The sequence below is a fragment of the Bubalus bubalis genome, chromosome 22 (assembly GCF_019923935.1).
Source record: "Bubalus bubalis isolate 160015118507 breed Murrah chromosome 22, NDDB_SH_1, whole genome shotgun sequence".
In the NCBI taxonomy this organism is placed as follows: Eukaryota; Metazoa; Chordata; class Mammalia; order Artiodactyla; family Bovidae; genus Bubalus; species Bubalus bubalis.
Window position 1 is genome coordinate 36,716,552 of NC_059178.1, and position 24,743 is coordinate 36,741,294.

At 40.9% G+C, this 24,743-nt stretch overlaps 1 protein-coding gene across 4 annotated transcripts in view; it reads right to left on the minus strand.

Moving 5' to 3' along the window:
* Positions 1-17,925: 17,925 nt before the first annotated feature.
* Positions 17,926-24,743, minus strand: part of TRAPPC8 (trafficking protein particle complex subunit 8) — an 82,769-nt gene continuing 75,951 nt past the window's right edge. For all 4 annotated transcript variants that reach the window (XM_045164041.1, XM_045164040.1, XM_045164039.1 and 1 more), the window contains 2 exons: positions 20,205-20,294; positions 17,926-18,972 (listed from right to left, as the gene is read on the minus strand). In XM_045164041.1, coding sequence (XP_045019976.1) covers positions 18,738-18,972; positions 20,205-20,294 — 325 coding nt within the window. In that variant the 3' untranslated portion in view covers positions 17,926-18,737. The remainder of the gene's footprint in view (positions 18,973-20,204; positions 20,295-24,743) is intronic.

Sequence of the window (24,743 nt, forward strand, 5' to 3'; positions counted from 1 at the left end):
CACAAGCTGGAATCAAGATTGCCGGGAGAAATATTGATAGCCTCAGATATGCAGATGACATCACCCTTATGGCAGAAAGTGAAGAGGAACTAAAAATTCTCTTGATGAAAGTGAAAGAGGAGAGTGAAAAAGTTGGTTTAAAGCTCAACATTCAGAAAACGAAGATCATGGCATCTGGTCCCATCACTTCATGGGAAATAGATGCGGAAACAGTGGAAATAGTGGCCAACTTTATTTTGGGGGGGCTCCAAAATCACTGCAGATGGTGACTGCAGCCATTAAATTAAAAGACTCTTACTCCTTGGAAGGAAAGTTATGACCAACCTAGATAGCATATTAAAAAGAAGAGATATTATTTTGCCAACAAAGGTCTGTCTAGTCAAGGCTATAGTTTTTCCAGTGGTCATATATGGATGTGAGAGTTGGACTATAAAGAAAGCTGAGCGCAGAAGAATTGATGCTTTTGAACTGTGGTGTTGGAGAAGACTCTTGAGAGTCCCTTGGACTGCAAGGAGATCCAACCAGTCCATCCTAAGGGATATCAATCCTGGGTGTTCATTGGAAGGACTGATGCTACAAGCTGAAACTCCAATACTTTGGCCATCTCATGCAAAGAGTTGACTCATTGGAAAAGACCTTGATGCTGGGAGGGATTGGGGGCAGGAGTAGAAGGGGACAACAGAGGATGAGATGGCTGGATGGCATCACTGACTCAATGGACGTGAGTTTGAGCGAACTCTGGGAGTTGGTGATGGACAGGGAGGCCTGGCGTGCTGCAATTCATGGGGTTGCAAAGAGTCGGACAGGACTGAGCAACTGAACTGAACTGAACTTAGGAGATAAATGTCCTTCTTAATCTCATAGGGCCTCACTGGTGGCTTAGTCGGTGAAGAATCCGCCTGCCATGCAGGAGACCCAGGTATGATTCCTGTGTTGGGAAGATCTCCTGGAGCAGGAAATGGCAACCCACTCCAGTACTCTTGCCTGGAAAATCCCACGGATGGAGAAGCCTGGTAGACTTCCGTAGGGTCACAAAGAGTCCGACACGACTTCACTTTCACTTTCACGTGGCAGCTAAAGATGTGGGGCTCTATTATGTGAAAGGAGGAGGGAATGGGTATCATGAGACAATCAGCGATCAATCTGCACCCATAGCTTGTATAACACAATACAGTGGGCAGTGCCCTGTGAGCTACGGGAGCAACTTCCAGGCTTCAGGGGGGCTTCAGGGAAGAGAGCTAGCTGGAATCCTGAAGGACAGCTAGGCTTGTCCTGAAGGCATGTGTGGGAGGGGACATTCCAGGCAGAGGGGCAGTTCATATAAAGACTCAGATGTGAGAGAAAGCACAAAGCACTGGAGAAGCCCATGGTCCTGTTGAAAGCTGAGCTCAGAGTGCAGGGTTGAGGCGGGTGGGAGATGAGTCTAAAATAAAATTCAGAATGAAGAGCTTGCTGGGAGTTTAGACTTTCTTTGGGGGAGAAAGGGGAGCCAACGGGGAAATAACTGAACAGCTTTGCATTTTACTCTTATTTTTATTTCCCCACGGGTTAGGATTAATTGCTTTTTGCTTCTTACCGACTTCTGAGAGTCTATGATAATCGAGCTTTAGATCACGACAACTTTGATCAGGACTTGGCAAAATTCTGATCGATGACAGAACTTTCTTTGGATAATTTTTCTATTAGTTTCTTCTGGTTAAAATATACATATATTTTAAACTGGAGTATAATTACAATGTTGTGTTAGTTTCTGCATACAACACAGTGAATCAGCTACATGCATACATATGTCTCCTCCCTCTGGAGTCTCCCTCCCCTCCCCTACCCCATTTAGGTCACCCAAGAGAGCACCAAGCTGAGCTCCCTGTGCTACACAGCTTCCCACTATTTTACACACTGTAGTGTATATATGTCAACGCTTAGATGGAAACTCTGACTGTAGTGTGGCAACTGGATTGGAGGTGAGGTTGCACAAGGGTTAGACCCATGAGATCATTTTTGTGGTAAACCAGACTAGCCATCAGAGCAGTCTGAAGTTCTGGAAGTATCAGGGCAAAAGGAGAAAGAAGACTAATTCATGTGGAGGAGACAGTATCAAGAGGACGCAGCAGTTCATTGGATGTAGAGAATGAGGGAGAGGATGAGGTCGGGAACAAGTCTCTGTGTCATGGCTTGGCTGTGGCTGATGGTAATGCCATCTCTTAAGACAAGGAAGTTGATAGGGGCATCAGGTTGGGGAGGGTAGGGGAGCTCAGAACACGCTGAGGTCAAATGTCTGGGGCTAAGGCTCAGAAATTTTGGCTAAAGATACAAATCTGAGATTGATCAACATGTTCAAATGGTGGATATAAGTTTACATTTTTAAGTGGACCATTTTTAAAGTCTTTTTTGAATTTGTTACAATGTTGTTTCTGTTTCTGTTTTGGCATGTGGAATCTTAGCTTCCCAACCAGGGATTGAACCTGCGCCCCCTACCTTCGAAGGCGAAGTTTAAACCACTGGACCACCGGGAAAGTCCCTAGGCTTAAATTTTAAATGAATTATAACTGACAAATAAAGGTATATGTTTGTGAAAAGTACCCAATTCCAATTTCTGTCAGTTCAGTTAGTTCAGTTGCTCAGTCATGTCTGACTATTTGCAACCCCATGAATCACAGCACGCAGGCCTCCCTGTCCATCACCAATTCCCGGAGTTCACTCAAACTTATGTCCATCGAGTCAGTGATGCCATCCAGCCATCTCATCCTCTGTTGTCCCCTTCTCCTCCTGCTCCCAGTTCCTCCCAGCATCAGGGTCTTTTCCAATGAGTCAACTCTTTGCATGAGGTTAGCCAAAGTATTGGAGTTTTCAGCTTTAGCATCAATCCTTCCAATGAACACCCAGGACTGATCTCTTTTAGGATGGCCTGGTTGGACCTCCTTGCAGTCCAAGGAACTCTCAAGAGTCTTCTCCAACACCACAGTTCAAAAGCATCAATTCTTCGGCGCTCAGCTTTCTTCACAGTCCAACTCTCACATCCATACATGACCACTGGAAAAACCATAGCCTTGACTAGACGGACCTTTGTTGGCAAAGTAATGTCTCTGCTTTTGAATATGCTATCTAGGTTGGTCATAACTTTCCTTCCAAGGAGTAAGTGTCTTTTAATTTCATGGCTACAATCACCATCTGCAGTGATTTTGGAGCCCCCCAAAATAAAGTCTGACACTGTATGGTAGACCTAAATTTACATTTTAAAATAATTGTAAATAGGCAGATGAGTGTTTGTGTAAAGCTGCCCCTTCCAAGTTCCTATATACAAAAATAAAGGAATTATTATGTTACATTAATTAGATTAATTATGGCATTAGCAATAATCATTTATTTCATAAATCACATCTGATTTGCAGTTACCCATTTTCTGATTGATTCAATACGAAACATGCAGCATAAAAAATTTAAGTGCTAGGCAGATAGTACCAATTTTTAATGTATTAAACTTAACAAGTTTGGATCTCCCCAAACTGCAATTCATTTTAGATTAACAGACATTCCCTAAATTTTAATTAACTGTCCTTGAGCCTATGATTCTGGTTTTCATAATAAAAGAATAACTTTCTAAAGAATAGCATTATTATATCAGAATATTCTAAAAATTCATTTTACCTCATTTCTCTGGAATTTTTTTCTATTATAAAGCTATTTCTCTGTTGTCCTTTTTATTAATTCATCTAGTCCATGAGCACTCTTAATTTTTAAATGCTTAATTTGGCATCCTAGAAATTCAGGAGGAAGGTCACTTTCCCTATGATTCCCTGAGCTTATTAACCCCCAATCTCAGATAAGCATGGAAATAAAAATTAGGAGCAGAATCAAACGCCTCTTTTAATGGAAACTTCACTCTGTGCCCCAAGCAGCTCACTCTTTAAGAAACAACTAGGGACTTCCTTGGGGGTGCAATGGATAAGAATCCGCCAATTCAGGGGACAGGGGTTCAATCCCTGATCCAGGAAAATCCCAATGCCTCAGAGCAACCAAGCCCATACTCCACAACTTCTGAGCCATTGCTCCAGAGCCCGGGAGCCACAACTACTGAAGCCCAAGCGCCTAGAGCCCACACTCCGCAACAAGAGAAGCCACCGCATAAGCCTGAGCACCACAACCAGAGAGTGGCCCCCACTCGCCGCAACTAGAGAAAGCCCGAGTACAGCAACGAAGATCCAGCACAGCCAAAATAAATAATTAAAAAACAAACAATTCGGGCTAACTGTTGGTGGCTGAAGAAAGGAAAAGGAGCTTAAGAAGGAGACACAAAAGCAGCACCAGATGTATCTGAGGAAAACCGGAAGTGTGTTCTGTCATAAAAAGTCAAGGTGACAGTCTCCTGTTTGAGTCTGAACCTGAAGAAAAGCAGTGAAGGCAGGGCTGAGCAAGAAATTACACTGACAAGCCATTTCTGTGAGAAAAAAATCTTGCCGTGAGGCAGAGCGGGGGCAAAATATCCAGCAGCAGTTTCTACAGCTATTAATCTTGGTTGGCTAAAAAGTAGCAAAGGTTAAATTATAGATGTATATGTATCTAAAAAACCTTCAATCATAAGAAAAATTACTGGGATACAACATTATCAACTACATACAACCCTGTCTCCAAGGACCTCTTGCAAATAGGAACAATAAATCAAGGAACTCATTTCTTTTAAAGATGGGTTTAGAAACCATACTAGAATGTGGTATTATAAATGTATATTTGGGCTTCGCTGATGGCTCAATAGGTAAGGAATCTGCCTGCAATGCAGAGACCCGGGTTCGATCCCTGGGTCTGGAAGATTCCCTGGAGAAGGAAATGCCCGCTCCAGTATTCTTGACTGGGAAATCCCATGGACCGGCTATAGTCCATGGGGTCACAAAAGAGTCAGACATGACTGCATGACTGAGTGACTAAACCACCACCACCATATATGTATATATATGTATATACATATATGTATGTATGTGTATACATATGGGCTTCCCTGGTGGCCCAGCTGGTAAAGAATCTGCCTGCAATGTGGGAGACATGGGTACAATCCCTGGGTTGGGAAGATCCCTGGAGAAGGGAACGGCTACATACTCCAGTATTGTGGCCTGGAGAAGTCCATGGACTCTACAGTCCATGGGGTTGCAAAGTCAGACACAAATGAGTGACTTTCACAACAACAATATATAAATATATACATATACACATATATGTAATACTACAAGGAAAAAGGAAGAACAAGAGAAATTATCAGAGTAATGTTGACACAGAGCAGACAGAATATGTAACCAAAGATACACCCATCAGATAAAAAAACAAACACTTAATGAACCAAACCCTTCTACATAAAAAGAGCACAAGATACAGAATCTCAAGGACAAGATGTTGAGAATAGGATTTAAATAGCTACCAAGACCAAAGTGCCCAGAGGACGTCAATGCCAGATTCCCACTGCCTCAGGGAGAGAGGACAAATTCTGGGAGATTTGGAGGCAGCCAGGCATATCAAGACAGAAGGGGAGAAGCGTACATTAGAAAAAGGGAGAAGTTAGCCACACTCCCCACTGCCCAATTTAAGGCTTCCCAGCAGAAAACTAGAGCTTTAACATGATGACATTCAGAATGCTGGCTGTTGGAAGTGTTTTGAAATTTTAATGATGGAATTGAGGCTGTTGTTAAGATTTAGAGTGACAGGAGGATGTTGAAAGAGTTACTGACATTTCAGTCAATATGCCTGGGTGGGTTGGGGGTGTGTATTTGGTGTGGGTGGGGGGTGGAGAAGACTAGAAGTCTTTCTGTTTCACTCCTACAGAGTCCTCCTCTTTCCAAGCTGCACACGACAAAAGATTGCAGGTCTGGAGGCGGTCCAAAGGGGAGACAGTGAGGTCTGGAAGCCAGATGATAAGATGGAAACTGGGGGAAGTAGGTCAGTGGGAACTGATGCCCAAGGATAAGGGTCATTGAAGGACTTCGACTTGGAAGACTGGTTTCCATTTGCTGTTGGGCTGGCTTCAAGATCAAAGTCCTCCAATGCCACAAAACTTCAAGTTCCTGTTACACAGAATTTGGGTCACTGGTTCTTTAAGAATGAAACTGAGCATCGTGTGAGGAAACGTGTTTTGCCCCATGAGTGATGTAAAATAATTCGTGAGAATCTCTGTGGGAACATGCCAGTTCTTTGTCATCAAGGGGAATGGATCCAAAAACATCATTTAGAGACAAAGAAAAACTAGACTATTATGAGTCTAGTTAATGTGAAAACTGTAGTAATTACCAGCAAAAACTGGTAAATATTGATGCTATGCATTCTCTCAGGAGATAATTCTACATTCTATCATGACATTCATAACAACAAATTCTTAAGGAAACCTAAAAAGTTAACCTTTTTGTTGTTAAATGTATAAATTCATGATTCCCTATTCAGAACTGCTTAATTAAAAGCTGGAAATTAGCTTTTAAGCTATTTGTTTGTAGTTATTTCAATTTTGAAAAGAAAGATATTTGCCTAGTTTGAAATATAGAGTGAAAAACAAGTTTCCTTTCCACTCTTGTCCCACTGGTATCAACTTTCCAGTCCAGAGGCAACCACCATGATTGGGTTCTTCTGTAACCTTCCAGAAACATAGTCTAAAAATCATGCATTTTTCAAAATCCGTATTTAAATAACAGCCACAATCATCAACTTTTGTGGGCTTGGAGGTTATAATCTATTCACATTTTAGAAAGCATGTTTGTAAGCTAATTTTCTTAATAGGCAGTAATACTTGCAATGCTTTTGCTTGCTTGCTTAGTTGCTCAGTCACGTCCAACTCTTTGTGACCCCGTGGACTGTAGCCCACCAGGCTCCTCTGTCCATGGGATTTTTCAGGCAAGAATACTGGAGTGGGTTGCCATTTTCCTCCTCCAGGGGGTCTTTCCAACCCAGGGATCAAACCCACATCTCCTGTCTCTCCTGCATTGCAGGCAGATTCTTTCCCTGCTGAGCCATCAGGAAAAGCCCATTAAGTCACATGCTAATTAATATATTACAACAAGGTTTAAAACCTGTCATGAAAATAAAGTGCTTTTCCTTCTAAGAAAAAAGATACAAAGAGAGTCCTCAAATATCAAGAGAGGACAGGATTTTCATAGCATAACAATTACAGTATGAACAGTATATACCCACCATATTAAAAAAAATTTTTAAGTAATATCTATTGGAGAAATGCTAATTAAGACAACTAAGAGGGGAATTTCCTGGTGATCCAATGGTTAAGACTTCACACTTCCATTGCAAGGGGCATGGGATCAATCCGTGGTCAGGGAACTAAGATCCCACAAGTCATGCGGTGTGGCCAAAAAGAAAAAAAAAAGAAAGAAACACTAAGAATTAATGTACCTATTATAATAGCTAAAATGTTTTGGAAATAAATGCTAATTGCTGGCAAGAATGCAGAAAAACAAACATTCTCATTCATTGCTGGTGAGAATGCAACAGGTAGAGTCACCTGAGAAAAAAATTGGGAATTTCTCATCCAGTTAAACATACACGACCTGTGTATATGTGACACAGTAATTCCACTCCTAGGAACTGATCAGAAAAAAAGAAAAAATCAAAACTACGTTCATATAAAAACATGAATGTGCATGTTAATAGCAACTTACTTATGATCTCCAAAAACTGGTATTACCTCAAATATCCTGCAGCTGGTGAATGGATAAGCAAACTTGGTACATCCATTGAATGGAATACTCCTCAGCGATAAAAAGGGATATAAGCTACTGATACAGGCAACAATCTGTATGAATCTCTAATGTAGTATGCTAAATGAAAGAAGCCAAAGACAAGAATCTCTACTGTGTAATTCTACTTACACGACATTCTGAAAAAGGAACAATTATGGACCTGAAAACAGGTCGGTGGCTGCCAGGGATGACAGCTGGGGCAGTGGCTGGCTTCTGTCTTGCGCTGAATTGTGTCCTCACCCCAAGCCAATTCATATAAAGTCCTAATTCCCCAGTATCTCAAAATGTGATCTTATTTGAAAATGGGATCATTGTAGATGTAATAAGCCAAGATGAAGTCATACTGGAGTAGGGTGGGCCCTTCCTTCAAAATGACTGGTGTCTTTATAAAAAAAAGAGAGAGAAATTGGGACACAGCCATTCACACACGGAGAGCCCCAGAAGATGAAGGCAGAGATAGGATGGTGATTCCACACACCAACAACTGCCAGCAAACCAACCAAAGGGAGGGGAGAGGGGCCGAACAGGGCTCCCAGTTCTCAGAACCAGCTCTACCAACTTTGATCATGGACTCCGGCCTCCAGAACCAATGTGAAATTAATTTCTGTTGTGCGATTCAGCCAGTTTGCAGTCTTTATTACAGCAGCCCTAGGAAACAACAGGGGCAGCACGAGGGGATACGGTGGGGTGATGACCTCTTCTGTGACTCACGATGGCAGTCAAATCATTATATGTATTTGTCAAAACTCAAAAGCGTACACCAAAAGGACTGCGTTTACAGTACGTAAATAAAGTGAGCAAAAAATGTGAGGGTTGTGACTTGAAAACTGTAAACAAAAGATGCCAGTCCAGGTTCGATGCACGATACTGGATGCTTGGGGCTAGTGCACTGGGAAGACCCAGAGGGAGGGTATGGGGAGGGAGGAGGGAGGAGGGTTCAGGGTGGGGCACACATGTATACCTGTGGCGGATTCATTTTGATATTTGGCAAAACTAATACAATTATGTAAAGTTTAAAAATAAAAAAAAATATTAAATAAAAAAAAATAAATAAATTAAAAAAAAAAAAGATTTCATTGCTTGGTTTAGTAAATTCACATAGCAAAATATTTTCCTGTAACTTTCAAAGATGAAATTCTGATTCTTCACAAATGTACTACTCACACAGTTGTTGTCTGAAGAGTGCTACATTTGAGGTAAAAAAATTAATGAATTTTTTTTTGATTTATGTATCTATTTGGATGGTTCCAAATTGAGAAAGGAGTACATCGAGGCTGTATATTGTCACCCAGCTTATTTAACTTCTATGCAGAGTACATCACGCAAAATGCCAGGCTGGATGAAGCAAAAGCTGGAATCAAGATTGCCCAGAGAAATATCAATAACCTCAGATATGCAGATGACACCACCCTTATGGCGAAAAGTGAAGAGGGACTAAAGAGCCTCTTGATGAAAGTGAAAAAGGAGAGTGAAAATGCTGGATTAAAACTCAATATTCAAAAAATAAAGATCATGGCATCTGGTCCCATCTCTTCCTGGCAAATAGATGGGGAAACAATGGAAACAGTGAGAGACTTAATTTTCATGGGCTCCAAAATCACTTGCAGATGGTGACTGTAGCCATGAAATTAAAAGATGCTTGCTTCTTGGAAGAAAAGCTATGACCAACCTACACAGCATATTAAAAAGCAGAGACATTACCTTGCCATCTGTCTAGTTAAAGCTATGGTTTTTCCAGTGGTCATGTATGGATGTGAGGGTTGGACCATAAAGAAAGCTGAGTGCCGAAGACTTAATGCTTTTGAACTGTGGTGTTGGAGAAGACTCTTGAGAGTCCCTTGGACTGCAAGGAGATCCAACCAGTCCATTCTAAAGGAGATCAGTCCTGGGTGTTCTTTGGAACCACTGATGCTAAAGCTGAAACTCCAATACTTTGGCCACCTGATGCAAAGAACTGACTCATTGGAAAAGAGCCTGGGAAAGATTGAAGGCAGGAGGAGAAGGGGACAATAGACGATGAGATGGTTGGATGGCATCACCAACTCGATGGACGTGAGTTTCAGCAAGCTCTGGGAGTTGGTGATGGACAGGGAAGCCTGGCGTGCTGCAGTCCATGGGGTCGCAGAGTCGGACAGGACTGAGCGACTGACCTGACCGACATCCATGTGGCTGCACCAGGTCTTAGTTGCTGCATGTGGGATCCAGTTCCCCCACCGGGGACTGAACCCTGCCTGGGGCCCTGCATTGGGAGCATGGGGTCTTAGCCACTTAACCACCAGGGAAGTCCCCCAAAGTTAGTATCTTTAATTCAGTATTAGCTATTACTGCAGCCAATGCCTAGGATGGGGTTTCTAGCACCTAAAACAGGGCCAAGGCAAAACTACATTCATATCTGTTGAATGAATGATCCATTAGAACTCTATACTTGAAGTCACTTTTAGTGAAAATGTTAGCAAAACAGGCATATACAGAAGCAAACTCAATGTTTCCACTTCCCTACAACTCTTAAACTTTTGTCATGGATAAAAGACTAGTTATTGCTTTCTTCCATTTTCTTAACAGGAAAATGAATTCATATGAATCCAAGTATGTGAATTCAGTTTTAAAAGCTCATTTTTATCAAACTAAGTGCCAGGATTATGAATATTTCTCATCTATAAAGCATTGTAAAGGGCTTCCCTGGTGGCTCAGTGGTAAAGAATCTGCCTGTCAGTGTAAGAGACATGAGTTTGATCCATGATCTGGGAAGATCCCACGTGCCATGGAGCAACTAAGCCTGTGCACCACAACTATCGAGGTTGTGTTCTAGAGCCTGGGAGCTACAGCTACCGAGCCCACGTAATACAACTACTGTAGCCCGTGCACCACAGAGCCCATGCTCTGCAACGAGAAGCTACTGCAATGAGGAGCCTGCACACCACAGCTAGAGAGTAGCCCTCGCTTGCCACAACTAGAGAAAAGCCCCCAGCACAGCCAAAAACAAATAAACATTTTTTAAAAAGGCATTATACATACGTTAAATAAAGCCATTGAAGAACTGTTGCCCACTGGCACTGCTAATCACACAGTGCATTCTACTTGTCACAGACAAAAGGTAATTTAACCAAGTCTTCGGTTCAACTCAACAAGAATTTCTAGCATATGTCCTGCACTGTTCTTAGTATTAAGGAAAGGATGATATGAAGGGAGCAAATCTTTTTGCTCCCTTCATGAGGCTCAAGTTGATGAGCATGAGGCCCAAGCCTGTAATCAAAATAAAGCTTATAATCATGAACAAAATTGGAAACTTAAAATAGTGCAGTGGCTGCTATAGATAGAATTGATTGTGGGTTTATGGCTCATAGTCATTTGAAATGGCATCTATTAGAGGAACTTACAATGGGTATTCTCAAATGGGATTTAAGTAAATCACGTTTAAAAATAACAGATCATTGAGTGTTCACTACCAGTCAGTGAACTAGTACATTTATGAAATTTTGTGATTTGATCACCACAATGACCCAGTGAGAGGGGAATTTTGTTGTCACACTGTATGAATGAGAAGACTAATGTGGGTGGTTAAGTTACTTTTACTTTTCCGAGGTCTCATGTTTGAAGGAGCAATGCCTTGGTTTCCAATCCATGTAGACTTAGGAGTCATCTGTACTAGCTCTTCCAAGGTAGTCTTGTGTGCAGAGATTATGGTTCGTTATCCACAAGTAAACTCATATGCCCCAAATCATAGTCCCTTCCATTCCTGCTTAGAAAATATTACAGTTAGTTCAGTTCTGCAGCACGCCAGGCCTCCCTGTCCATCACCAACTCCCGGAGTTCACTCAGACTCACGTCCATCGAGTCAGTGATGCCATCCAACTTCCCTTTAAATATCTAACATATTTAAGTATTATACTTGATATCTCAATTTTGGTATTGATTTTCAAATCAATGTTTTAGTTTATAATACTGTAACTTCTATTTCAAAATTTGAAAGATTATGCACGCCAACTTCTTCTTAGTCCCAGATTATGACTTTTGGGTAATTGTGAGATACTTTTAAAAAGTATCTGCCCAGGGACTTCCCTGGTGGTCCAGTGACTAAGACTCCGAGCTCCCCATGCAGGGGGCCCAAGGTTCAATTCCTGGTCAGGGAACTAGATCCCACATGCAGCAACTAAAGATCCTGCATGCCTCAACCTAAGACCTGCCACAATCAAATATATACTTTTAAAAATAAAAATAACATAAAAAACTGCCTAAATGACTGAATCAAGCTAGTAAGTTTTCTTGTTCTCCACATCGCCTGGGAGTTCCTCTGGTTTAAGTCATCTTGCCCTGTAATGTCATATCCTGCTGGGAGGAATTTTCCAGTAGCTCACCAATGCATGATTTGACTTAGCCAGCACGCACTGGATACCAACCAAGCTCTAAGAACTTTAAAAACTCATTATCTCACTTAAATATATTGTAAAATCCTGTGTTATAAGGAAACAAAGACATTAAGAGGTTTGTCCACAGCTAATAAACAGGGATGGAATTAGTCTCACCCACGTATTTTATCAGAGGTTTCATTAACAAAGTTCCATTTTAGCCTTCATTTTAGATTGTGCAATGACAAATTAAATGACTTTTGATCAATAAAACTATAGTGTCTTAAAATATTGTTTTAAGAAAACCCATCTATCTTGATTTTCTGAAATAGACTACTAAAGTCAGCAACAGCTTTAATTAGGAAGTATTTTCTGAATTAATATCGTTAACCTTAGGTTGGTGAATTATCATTTACTTGTCTAATTCTCTACAGTAGAAGGAAAAAATGTTTGATCTGATACCCAACTTTACCAAGTGCTATCTCATAAAATGCTAATTCCAACATTTTAAAGGCAAGTAGTAAGGATGGCACTGAGGCAAAATTGCACGTCTGCTGCCCTCTAGTGGATAGTTGGTTTCAGGACCCACTTGCTATGTTTTAACAGGAAACGTGCCCTAGGAAAAGGACTTTCCTGGTGGCTCAGCAGTAAAGAACCTGCCTGCAATGCAGAAATGGCAGGAGACTCGGGTTCAATCCCTGGGTCCATCTGGAAGATCCCCTGGGGGATAGCATAGCAACATGCTCCGGTACTCTTGCCTGGGGAATCCCATGGACAGAGGAACGTGGCTCCCTAAGGTAGGCCTTGGAGAAGGAAATGACAACCCACTCCAGTATTCTTGCCTGGAAAATCCCATGGACAGAGGAACCTGGTGGGTTACAGTCCATGGGGTTGCAAGAGCTGGGCGCGACTGAGCGACTAAACAAGAACAAGGTAGTCCTCTCTCCTTTCTCCTCTAGCTTTGTCCAATTTCCAAGATACGCCGACAGCATCCCTCAGTGTCAAGGCTAAAATAACTTTATTTACAGAAATAGGTGTGTATTTACAAAAATAGTCACAATCATTCATTTACATTTTGTTTGACTGCTTTTGCACTACAATGGGAAGAGCTGAGTAGTTGCAACAGACTGTATGACCCACAAAACCTAAACTACTATCTGCCACTTTGCAGAAAAAGTTTGCCAATCTCTAGTCTATGAGCATATCATTAGTTCTGAAAAATGCTTTGGTTTAGTAAGGCCTGGTCCCTATCAATATGTTTGGGAAACTACCCATAAATACACATGAACAATAAAGATAACTTTTTAGTTTAATTCCATATTTCCCTACTTTTTCACCTAATACCTATTAACACCCTATTCAGTGGAAGACAATTTGGGAAAATCAAGTTTATAATACTGTGCTTAAATTTAAGACTTAAATCTTATTACTCTTATCAATCTAAAAGGAAATTCTGTCTTGAACACTGTGCCTTGGGAATCAAATGTTATATTGAGTATAATTTACTTAAAAATATTTTACCAAAGACAGTGTGACAAATATGTATGTTAAATGGTTTTACCTACCTAGGAGTAGTTAAAAAACACTTGAAGTATCTAACTCGGGGATGGTTATCTAGCCTTTGAAAAATTGGTCAGTCCGCAAATCCAGAAGTGGCTACCAAAAGCCTTTCAAATGCCAGAGCTAATGTCAGCTCTCCCAGCAGACATTAGCACTGGAAACCAACATAAAGGAGATTTAAGTGGAGTTCAAGCTATGTGTCTTGGCTAAAAACATCGTAAAGCTCCTCCACCCTGGGGTTTAGGAATCTAGCTGGGCCAGTAACCTATTCTCATTACAGTGGCATTCTTGGCCCATTCAGTCCTTGTTCCAGGCACTAAGTCATCAGTTGATTCTACCACCTGATTCCATCCAATCTGAAGGTTAGCTGAATCTTGTCACCCATCATCACATCTGAATTGAGTGTTTCTGCCAATTGGAAGACTGGGTTCCAGTCCCATCTGAAGTGCGTGGTTTCACACCTACTCACTACATCTCCCTCTCACACTCAAATTTGCTTTTTTCTGCAGATCATGGCTCTTAACTTCCAAGAAGGAAATACATGTCCCCAGAGGTAACTTTCCTCTCCACCTTGCCACACACCTGCACCTAGAATTCAGGCAGGTGTGGCGGGGTAGACAAGATGCCCGCATGAGATGGTGGCATGGATCAGCAGCTTTGCTCTCAGGAGGCTTGGTCTTTCTGAACTTGGAAAATGTGGTTATTGATCTCTCCTCACTTCTGTGCAGCTCCTCCAGAGGGCTGCTGGAAAACAGACTGGGACAGTCTGCTGTCTGGTAGCAGCAGGCTTGGGTCCACTTGCCCCAGTACAGCCACGCTGGCTCACCCATAGCCCTTCTCCTTCAAGGATGAAAGCTCCCTTCTAAACACCCTCCTCCTCTTCCTCTGCGCTTTGCATTAAAATTCCCTATTGTTTGCCTCTTGCAGCCAAATGCCTCTTCTCTAGTTCAAAAAGTTATAGATTTTTTTAGTTCTTTTTTTTTTTTAATTGGTCTTTGGCTGTGCTTGGTCGTTGCTGTGAGCAGGGGCTACTCTCCAGTTGTGATGCCTGGGTTTCTCCTGTTGTGGAGCATGGATTCTAGGGGGAGTGGGCTCGGTAGTTACTGCTCATGGGCTTAGTTGCCCCGCGGCATGTGCAATGTTCCTGGATCAGGGATCACACCCATGTCCCCTGCCTTGGCAGGCGAATTCCTTACCACTGGACCACCAGGGAAGTCTCAAAAAGTTATTTTGAGAGCCAACTTCTAAGCAAGATTGCTAAGTCTTAAAAAGATTTCAGATGGTTTTATACACTACCCCCTGGTAGAATATTCAGTTAACTAATGAACTATCCATTCACATGTGAAAAGGAACACTTGCTTTTCGCCTTTCACAAACATCCAATTATCAGATGTGTCCTTTCCTGCCATCAAGTACAGAGTTATTAATTCAAGTAGGTAAGGAAATGAGAACTGCTAACAAGTTTTAGAAAAGTTTATGTCAATCACAGATTAAAAATCAAAACAAAAACATGGGGAGGAAGGCAAGGACAGATGGCACAGGACACTCAAATTTTATCCTGAGCTGAGAAACACCAAATAGGATTGACCCTAAGCAAAATCATGAAATAGATCAAGCTTTCTTTCTTTCAGCATCCTATCCCTTCCTCCTCCTCTCCCCAATTTCTGCTCCTTCCACCAGCTCGCCACACATCCTCCCTTCTAGACATGGTTCTGTGTCCAAGTCTCACTGCTCTCTTATAGGATGGCTGAGAAATCTTACGTTTTAAAGACTGATGGCAGGGGGGTGGTTTCGGGGTCAGTACAGTTCAGTCACTCAGTCATGTCCGACTCTTTGCGACCCCATGAATTGCAGCACGCCAGGCCTCCCTGTCCATCACCAACTCCCGGAGTTCACTCAGACTCACATCCATCAAATCAGTGATGCCATCCAGCCATCTCATCCTCTGTCGTCCCCTTCTCCTCCTGCCCCCAATCCCTCCCAGCATCAGAGTCTTTTCCCATGAGTCAACTCTTTGCGTGACTCAACACAATATTGTAAGGCAATTACCCTTCAATTAAAAAGTAAAATGCAAAATATTCAAAAAATGCAAATGCCTGTAGGTACCCTGAGAAAACCCTTGAGAGTCCCTGGCAAGTATTGGAGTTTCAGCTTCAGCATCATTCCTTCCAAAGAACACCCAGGACTGATCTCCTTTAGAATGGACTGGTTGGATCTCCTTGCAGTCCAAGGGACTCTCAAGAGTCTTCTCGGGGTACCTATAGGCATTTGCAGTTTTTTAATATTTTGCATTTTACTTAATTGAAGGGTAATTGTCTTACAATATTGTGTTGATTTTTGCCATACATCAACACGGATCAGAAATAGGTCCCCTCCTTTTTGAACCTCCCTCCCCATCCTATCCCAGTCCTCTAGGTTGTTTTAATGGAGTCTTCTGGAACTCAGGCCAAAGGGTCCAAATCTTTAATGGAACAATTTCACTTGATTTGAGCTGCACAAGCCTCAAAATACTCAACACTAATTCCTATCAGGAGACACTTCCTTAGCCATGTGATGGACAGACCCTGTTCCCCCTCTGCTCCTACAATGCCCCACTGCAAAGCTTCAAGTGCCTTGCCTGTCACAAGAGCTCCGGTCTACCAGATGCCTCGTACTTTTAAGAGTCAGGATGACTTTCTCTTTGTTGAGTGATTTTGGCTCACTCTTAAGCCCAGTTCTCTTATCTCCCTTCCACAGTGTCCTTCCAGACTCCTGTCCCCACATCCATCCGTTCTATAAAGACTTGCCATAGATTCTCAAGATAGGCAGATTATGTGCAGATACTCTAAAGTTAGTATTCTGTCTAGTTATGCTAAAAGCACAAGGTAGGCATGGTTTCAATTGCTCTTACTGATTTGTATACTTCATTTGGAGAATGAGTGCAAAGATTTAGATTTAGGTAGACACCATAGGGTTTCCTAGGTGGCTCAGTGGTTAAAATTCTGCCTGCCAAGGCAGGAGTCACAAGAGACACAGGTTTGATGGCTGGGTCGGGAAGATCCCCTGGAGGAGTAAATAGCAACCCACTTCAGTATTGCCTGGAAAATCCCATGGACAGAGGCACCTGGTGGGATACAGTCCATGGGGCTGCAAAGAGTCAGACATGATGGAGCATATGTGCATGCAGGTACACACATATGTATGTACACACACACACACACCATTATCCTCAGTCACCAGGAAGGAAGTAAACTCTCTGGTTTTGTCTGAAAATATCTTTGTTTCACTTCCCTTGACAGGTAGCCTTGTCGTTTAGAATTCAGGCTTAGTATCTTCAAAGGACTGAAAGGAACTATCTTCTGGCTTTCACTATTTTTGTTCAGAAATCTGCTATCAGTTGAATTACTGCTACCATTTGCTCATGGTAGCAAATGGTAAGTTTTGTCTTCTGTATTCAGGACAGGTTCTCCTTGTCTTTAAATTCCAGAAGTTTCACTACAATGCATCTGGATACAGGTTCCTTTTTATTTATGTTGTCTGGGATTTACTGAACTACTTGAAGCCGTAACTTGTCCATCTCGGAAAATTCTCAAATCCTATACTGCTTCTGCCCTATCCTCTCCCCTTTCTCAGACTCCAAATAAATGTATAAGACTTTCTTATAGAATCCAGTAGGTTTCTTATCTTCTGGGGGCCTACCTTCTATCCTTTTTCTCTCCTTCCTTCAGTTTCAAATAGTCCTCCTGACCTATACTTCTTATCTTAAAGTAAGTTAACTGTAGGCTCCGCTTCTCAGCTGCTTCTTCCTACGTGGACAAACCTCCCAAGGCAAAGTAGGCCCAAGTCTCATCTCTCTAGGCTTCTCCTGGATTTCGGTCGTCTAATAACGAACTATATTGACAACGCTTTCTTTTTAGCAGTAAAACATTTTCTTTGATTTCGTTCCGACGTTTTGCTTTTCTTCAGCAGGAGAGCTACATTACCTAGTCCTCCATAACCAGCATCAGAGTCTGCACTGTGGTTATTGACACAACAGTGTCAATAAGCATTGATCTTCCTTTCTCCCAAGATATGAAAGGATTATCAAAGTTGTAACTGGGTATCAGACATGACACATTTAAAGACAAAATGCATTTGCTCATTTATAACACAGCCAGCAAGGGCTGTAGGAACAAAGACTGTTCTTCACTTTTGGAAACAAAGGTAACACTTTCTCAGGAAACTGATCTTCTACCTGCTATAATAATATGGTTGGCACTGATTCTGAATAAAGAATATATTACGTTCTCAGAATTTTTTTTAAAAGGCATCTAATAAATCTATACAGTGAATAGCATGTCTTTATTCTATTTACAGTACATTTGTTATAAATATAATACATTTTTGAAAAGCTTATTTTTAATTAACTTGAGTAGATTTATATTTTAAACAGATCAACTCAATTGTTAAAGTTACATAATAAAGAATATGATAATTTAAATGACAAAAATCTCATATTGTGAAATAGTGCACTCTATGCTGAGATGAATGAGAGGGGGGGAAGTCAACTCCTTTCAAAACTATATTCAAAGCATCAGAAAAAAATTTTTTTCTTTTTACAAAGTTATGTATAAGCCATAGGAACAACCAGATACTGAAGTATGAAGACTCATAACCCAAGTTCAAAACTGATTTTAGAGAATTGTGTGAAGTAAGACAACAAACCGTGTATTTGACACTCGATAGAACTTCACAGTAAAGCTGGAATTTATAGACTAATGGCTTAAAAGGAGTATTGCCAACAGGCCTTTTCTTTCTTCAAATCATCTCCTAATGCTCATATACCATCAGTAAGTTGTAACAGCAGACTTAGACACTGGTTTTAAGATGGGGCTTAATAAGGTGCATGGATATGCTGAAATTCTGTATTATGAGCGTGTAAATTATTACCAGGGTTTAAAGAAATACAAAAAAAGAATTTAAGTATTCTCAGTCCAACGTGCTTTGCATCATCAACAAATAGACAAACCAAAAGTATTCTGCAGTGATCCGACACCAACCTCCCGAACAACTTAGGCATTTCAAATACTGCTGTAAAACCCATCCAGTAAAATAAAACTGATTCTTGTGCATTTCAGTACAAATCTGTAAGGTGTCACACATTATTGATGATGATCAGGGCAGGCATGGAGCTCTGCTGACTTGTTTCAAATACTGTGACTTGGTCCGATAACTTGGCAAACACCCTAGGAGTTCCAAGGTTATAAACACCCGTGTGGACAAAGCATGCTTTCAGCTGCAAACTGTGAATCTCCTGGCTTTTAAGCTGAAGTTTATACTGTGTTTGTCCCAGCCATGTAAATGATCCATGGATTTCCAAAGCTTCTGGGCTAAGGGAGGAGGAAAATGGTAAGTTGGAGGATATTTTTTCTTCAGGAATTTTTTGCCAAAGCCCCGTAACACATCCCTTTCATCCAGCAACTCTAATTCTAGAAATTATTTATGATGCCAACTGTTTATTAATAATAACATCAATAGTAATAACTAATATTACTATTTCTATAACTAACATTTATTAACAGTTACTATGTTCTAGACTTAATGCTAAGAATGAATTATCTCATTTAACACTCACAACAGCAGCCAGTAAATAGGAAACCTGATTTCAAACCTGAGCTTTTAACCACCTGGTTCTCCATACATAAAAATAAATGTATATATAAGAATGGTTAAAATATTTAGACTGTTTATAATATTGAAACATGGAGACCAACCCAGTGTCTACCAATAAGACATTAGTTAATTAATTTATGATACACAAAATGTGTTCAGATTTCAGATAGCTGACCCAGATCCTGTTTGCAGTGTTATACCGTAATTAATAATCAGCATATGCTTCACACTGCTTTTCTAAAGATCTCAAATTTTCTGAAATCTGAAAAGCACCTAGCTCTTAGGAGTGCCAATATAGACCTGCATTTTTTTTTTTTTTGCTGTTGCTGGAGAAGGAAATGACAACCCACTCCAGTGTTCTTGTCTGGAGAATTCCAGGGACGGAGGAGCCTAGTAGGCTGCAGTCCATGGGGTCGCACAGAGTCGGACACGACTGCAGCAACTTAGCAGCAGCAGCAGCATTGTTTTATAAATCACAAAACAAGACCAAAAAAACTTCTATCATGAACTTACTGATTTTCAAGTTTAGAGTTCTTTATCACCAACAAGCTTTTATAAAAATTGTCACCTCTGGCCAGAATTGCTGCTTTTAGAAACCAGTTTTCATTTGCGACTACTGAAATGCTAAGACAAATCTCTGTAACTCTTCTCTAACACTTCTTTTTTTATTTGGCTGTGCCAAGTCTTAGTTGCAGCACACAGGATCTTCAATCTTAGCTGTGGCATGTGGGATCTAGTTCCCCGACCAGGGATCGAACCTGGGATGCCTGCCTTGGGAGCACAGAGTTGGCAAGTCCCTTTGCTAACACTTCTTAATACCAAACAAAAAACGGTATGCCTAAGTAAACTCTATCTATATTAGATAATTATTTGCATAATTTCAAAATAGTAAACTACTTTCAACTCAATCTTTAACTATAAAATAAACCTGCCCTAAATAAATCCTTACCTTGTTGTTTTATGCCGAAGATCAACTATTACATCGACGTTGGCCTTGGAACAATTGGAAAGTAAAAGGGTCACTGGTACTAAACAAAGGCTGTGGAAAAGAAAAACCAAAAAAAGATTAGTGGGGTATTGAAAACAAAAACACTTTCTTGAAAATAAAACTTACAGTTACCTAACAGCATAAGATCCTCAAAAATAATTATATTCAAGTAAGGAAAAAAATTGAGTTCTAAAATCACTCAAGCTAAATGAGTTGCATAAATAAGAAGTAAAACATATTAATACAATGCTTGAATACTAAATATTAGAATATATACACTCACAAAACCATTTTTATTTCCTTTTATTAAAGATAATCTTTAAAAATAACCAGAATGTTTCTAGGTTGTTATTTCCCAAAATGAAAAACAGAAGGAAACAACTGCAACGAAGAAAGACAAATGGAGGGAAAAAAAATCGTGAAAAGGTGCCAACAACTAATGCTGTTCTTTGTGTTTCTCAAAAATTACTTAACTTTGAGAACTTGGCCTAGATTGACATTTGCTATTCTATCAAATCTGTACAGAAGCCATCATGTTTGGGAGACTATGAGAATTATTTCTGTATAGCCAGTTATGAGAAAAGCCCTTTCAAGTAGACATATTTGCTCAGTTAACCTAGTTTCTGATCTCACTTAGCACAGGAGAAAGGACAGGGAGTGAGAGAAGAGGACCTAAGAACAGACTGGTGCAGAGTTCATATTAAGAACATAATAAATGAACATACTCTATGCACAAATGAAGCCTGGTTACCTAGTATTATTTAAAATACGTTACCCTATTAACATAAAGAACAATAGTAAAAAAATCTTATGAGCTCACACAATATTAAAATTCTGCTCAGATAATATATTTTATGCTCTCAAAAATTTTATATCCCCTTACTAAGAAACGCTTCCAAAACCACACTGCAAATAACAGATTTCCCTAGACAAAAACTAGGTTAATTTCAAAAACTCATCCTTAGATTATACTGGTGCTACACCCTTACCTTCCCCACAAACTTCTCACAGGAATGGAGGACAACCTAGACTAATGAACAGTGGTCCAGTCTAGAGCCCCTCATTAAGTTAAATTCAAGTCATGTAACTTGCAACCCAAAGCAAAACCTCAGGACCTCTAGCAGGGTTGCCACTTGAGCCTCAAATCCTCCATGCTCTATCTAAATGCTTCCAGTGAAAGAAGTAAGAACATCTGGATGCTTCCTAACCCCAAAGTCATTATCTTCATTCCTATTCTTCCTCCATCACTGTTTCAGTGACTAGCACTCTCATCTCCCCAGCAAAGCTTGGGCATCATCCCAAGTATTTTTTTTTTTAAAGTGGGAATGGGGGCTACTGCCTCATTAACCCCCCATTCCCAACTTTCTACTATTCGTCACAAATTCCTATCAATTCTGTTTCCCACACAGCTCTGGAGGCTGGTGACTTCATTCAAAATTCACATTCCTTACGAGTTCAAGTCACTGCATCTCTTGGTTTACTAATCACCTCTGAATTAGTGTTCTGACATAAACCAATCTTCGACTGGGTGTTTCTCATACCTGACGTGTGATCCTCCCACTACAACGTGCATCACAGTCACAGGAGGGCTTGATAAAAGAGACTGCTGGGCTCCATCCCCAGAGTTTCTCATTCAGAAGGGCTGGGTGGGGCCCAAAATCTGCGTTTCTAATAAGTTCCCAACTGCTGCTGCTCTGGGACCACCTTTCAAAAATCACTGCTTCACACAACAGCCTTTCTAAAATGCTCATCTGATGAGCCAAAAACAGTGCCTAGAGACCAAACTGCTAACAACCATTCCCCCACCACTAACATCTGGTATTATTAACAGCATGAATTCTAGAGTCAGACTGCTAGGGTTCACATGTCAGCTCAACAATTCTGTTTCTCAGTTTCCTCAACTGTAACCTAGGAATAATAACTTTACCCATCTCTTGAGTGTCTTGTGGTGGCTGGTAAGATCAAATATGCTAAGCACTGACAATAATGCCTAGCACAAGTTCAAAAGCTTCACAAACACTATTTAACACACCTTCTTTCTGTGAGGAGTGATGGCAGCTAACCCCAGTTTGACACTTTGTTGTTTCTCGTATTCTCATTCCTCTGCTGCCCTGTGTCCCACTGCCATGACCAAGTCGCCTCCTGTCGCGCCCCTCCCCACTTCCCATGGCATTAAGAACACTCTTCCAGATCCTCGGTCTCTTCTCTTTATGTGCCACACCTCACTTTAACTGAAATCTGGCTGAGGACACAGCTGCCTCTACAGGCCTTGCCATAACAGATGCTGTTTATCTTCCAGCATCTTTCGCATCTCAGGCCAGAATGTCTCATTAATGTAGTTAATACCCCTTGTTGAGTTCTTCCTCCTCTCTCTCCTATAAAAACACCTCCACTTTTGTCATAAACTACTCCAAGGTTTTTGTTCTTTTTCTTTGCCCTCAAACTGACAAACTAAACTAGTGAAAGTAACTTAGTGCAACAGAGATTCCTTGGGACAGGTGAAGGGATAAGCATTTTGAAATATCTGAGGTAAAGATGAGGGAAGCATCTGCTTCACCCCACCCCACCCTTGATTCATCTACGATGTGGGTCAAGCAGAGGCCTGCCACCTAGACATAAGGCACTGCACAGGCCTTCTCTTCCACATCATCTTACCGGTTTCATTCATTAAAAGCTTCTGCTTGAGTTTGCTTTCTTCTTTTCAATCCTGAATTTTGTCATCTTCTTGGTGAACTTCACTGTTTAGGTAGACAATTTATTCAGCTCCTTCTCAAACCCTTAATGTATCACCTCCATAACCACCAGGAGTATTCAAAACTCAGTCATCTGTCTTTCATGACTTAACTGTGAGTGTTTTTTTAGTCACCTAAAATAACTACCTCTGAAATACTCCTCAGCTTTTCCACTCACTGACCACGATCGCCAGCTCTCTCACTCAATTATGCTTCTGATCTTCAGTTTCACTGGAATGTCCAATCATTTGACCCTCTACTTCACCGATTCTCAACCCTGATTACTGTGGTAATGGTCATTATTGTTTAACAATTATTCACTCCCCTCACGTTCCAGCTGTGTGATGGGGGATCATCTTTGTTGACTGTGAAGGAGAGGCTATTTGGCCAATGGAGTAATAATGACCGATGCAAGCAGAAGCTTTAAATGTGCTACTGCAACGTGGCTCACTTTCTGTTTCAGAGATACGCCATGAGAAGAACAGCTAGTTGCTGCCCATTTGGACTGACCCCCAAAATACATGTGCACAGATGTGAATCCAACCAACCCAGCCTGAAGGAGAATCAAAGATGTCGATGCTCTGCACACCCGTGAGCGTGGGAATAAATGCCTGTAAGCTACTGAATTCTGGAGTGGTGTCTCACAAAGCATTATTGTGGCAATCTGAGGATTTATTTAAAATAGACAGACACCTGGGTCCTATTCCCAGAGGTTCTGATTTAACTGGCCTGAACACCAAGATTTTAAAAATTCTCCAGGTGATTCTAATGTGCAGCCAAGTTGGAAGAAACTGCCGTATCTTATCCTTCTCGACCCTTCCTTGTTTTCACATACTTCCATGCACAGTTTGAATTCTGTGATACTTTATTTTAGCTCACTGTTCTGCTTTAGTTTGATCAAATCTGTCCTGTTTTACATACTTCCCTGCACTGCCAAGTTTCTATGATGCTTTTCAACCCTAACAAAATCACATGGAGAAGTCCTTCATGTTCCAGCCTCTAACACACAGCCCAGGTTTTAACCACTAAGCAGCACCATGGAATCTAAGATGTTCAGGAAATACATGATGCAGGACAGGGTTTGATAAACAGGGACAAAGTAGAACCGTGAGGTAAAATGAAATATTATGGAATCAAAACTGTCTATGGAAGCGTGTGAAATCAAGACAGGTTCAGTAGGGATAAAACATTTCTTTCCTCAGCTTTGGCTGCACATTAGAATCACCTGGAGAACTTCAGGAACTCTGGATGTCCTGCCTGCACCCTTGGCCAATCAAATGGGAATCTGTGGGAGTAGGATCAAAGCATCTTCCTTGTTTTTTTAATTTCCTCAAGTGATACCAGCATGCCTCTGTCAGTCAAAGGCACACAGACTGAGCACCAAACAATTGAGACCTAGACAAAGATTTAAGACCAAAAGTATTTAAAAATAACTTAAATGGCTAAAACTTTTACAAGTCTGACAACAGAAAGTGTTGGTAAAGGTATCAACAGAAGGAACTCCCACGTACTACTAGTGGGGATGTACTAATTAGTAAAACTAGTTTGAAAGAAACTGGGCATAAAAAGAATAAACTCTGTATAATACCACTTATACAATAAAGTTCAAAAACCCCACAAAAATCAAAATATGGAGATGTAAACTTGGTTGGAAAATTATAAAGAGGAGCAAAGAAATGACTGCTAATACTGGGAATGGACGGCAAGTACACAGGGGGCTTCTGAGACTGCTAGCAATTTTTAAATTTCTTCCCTAGAGATGATTTTT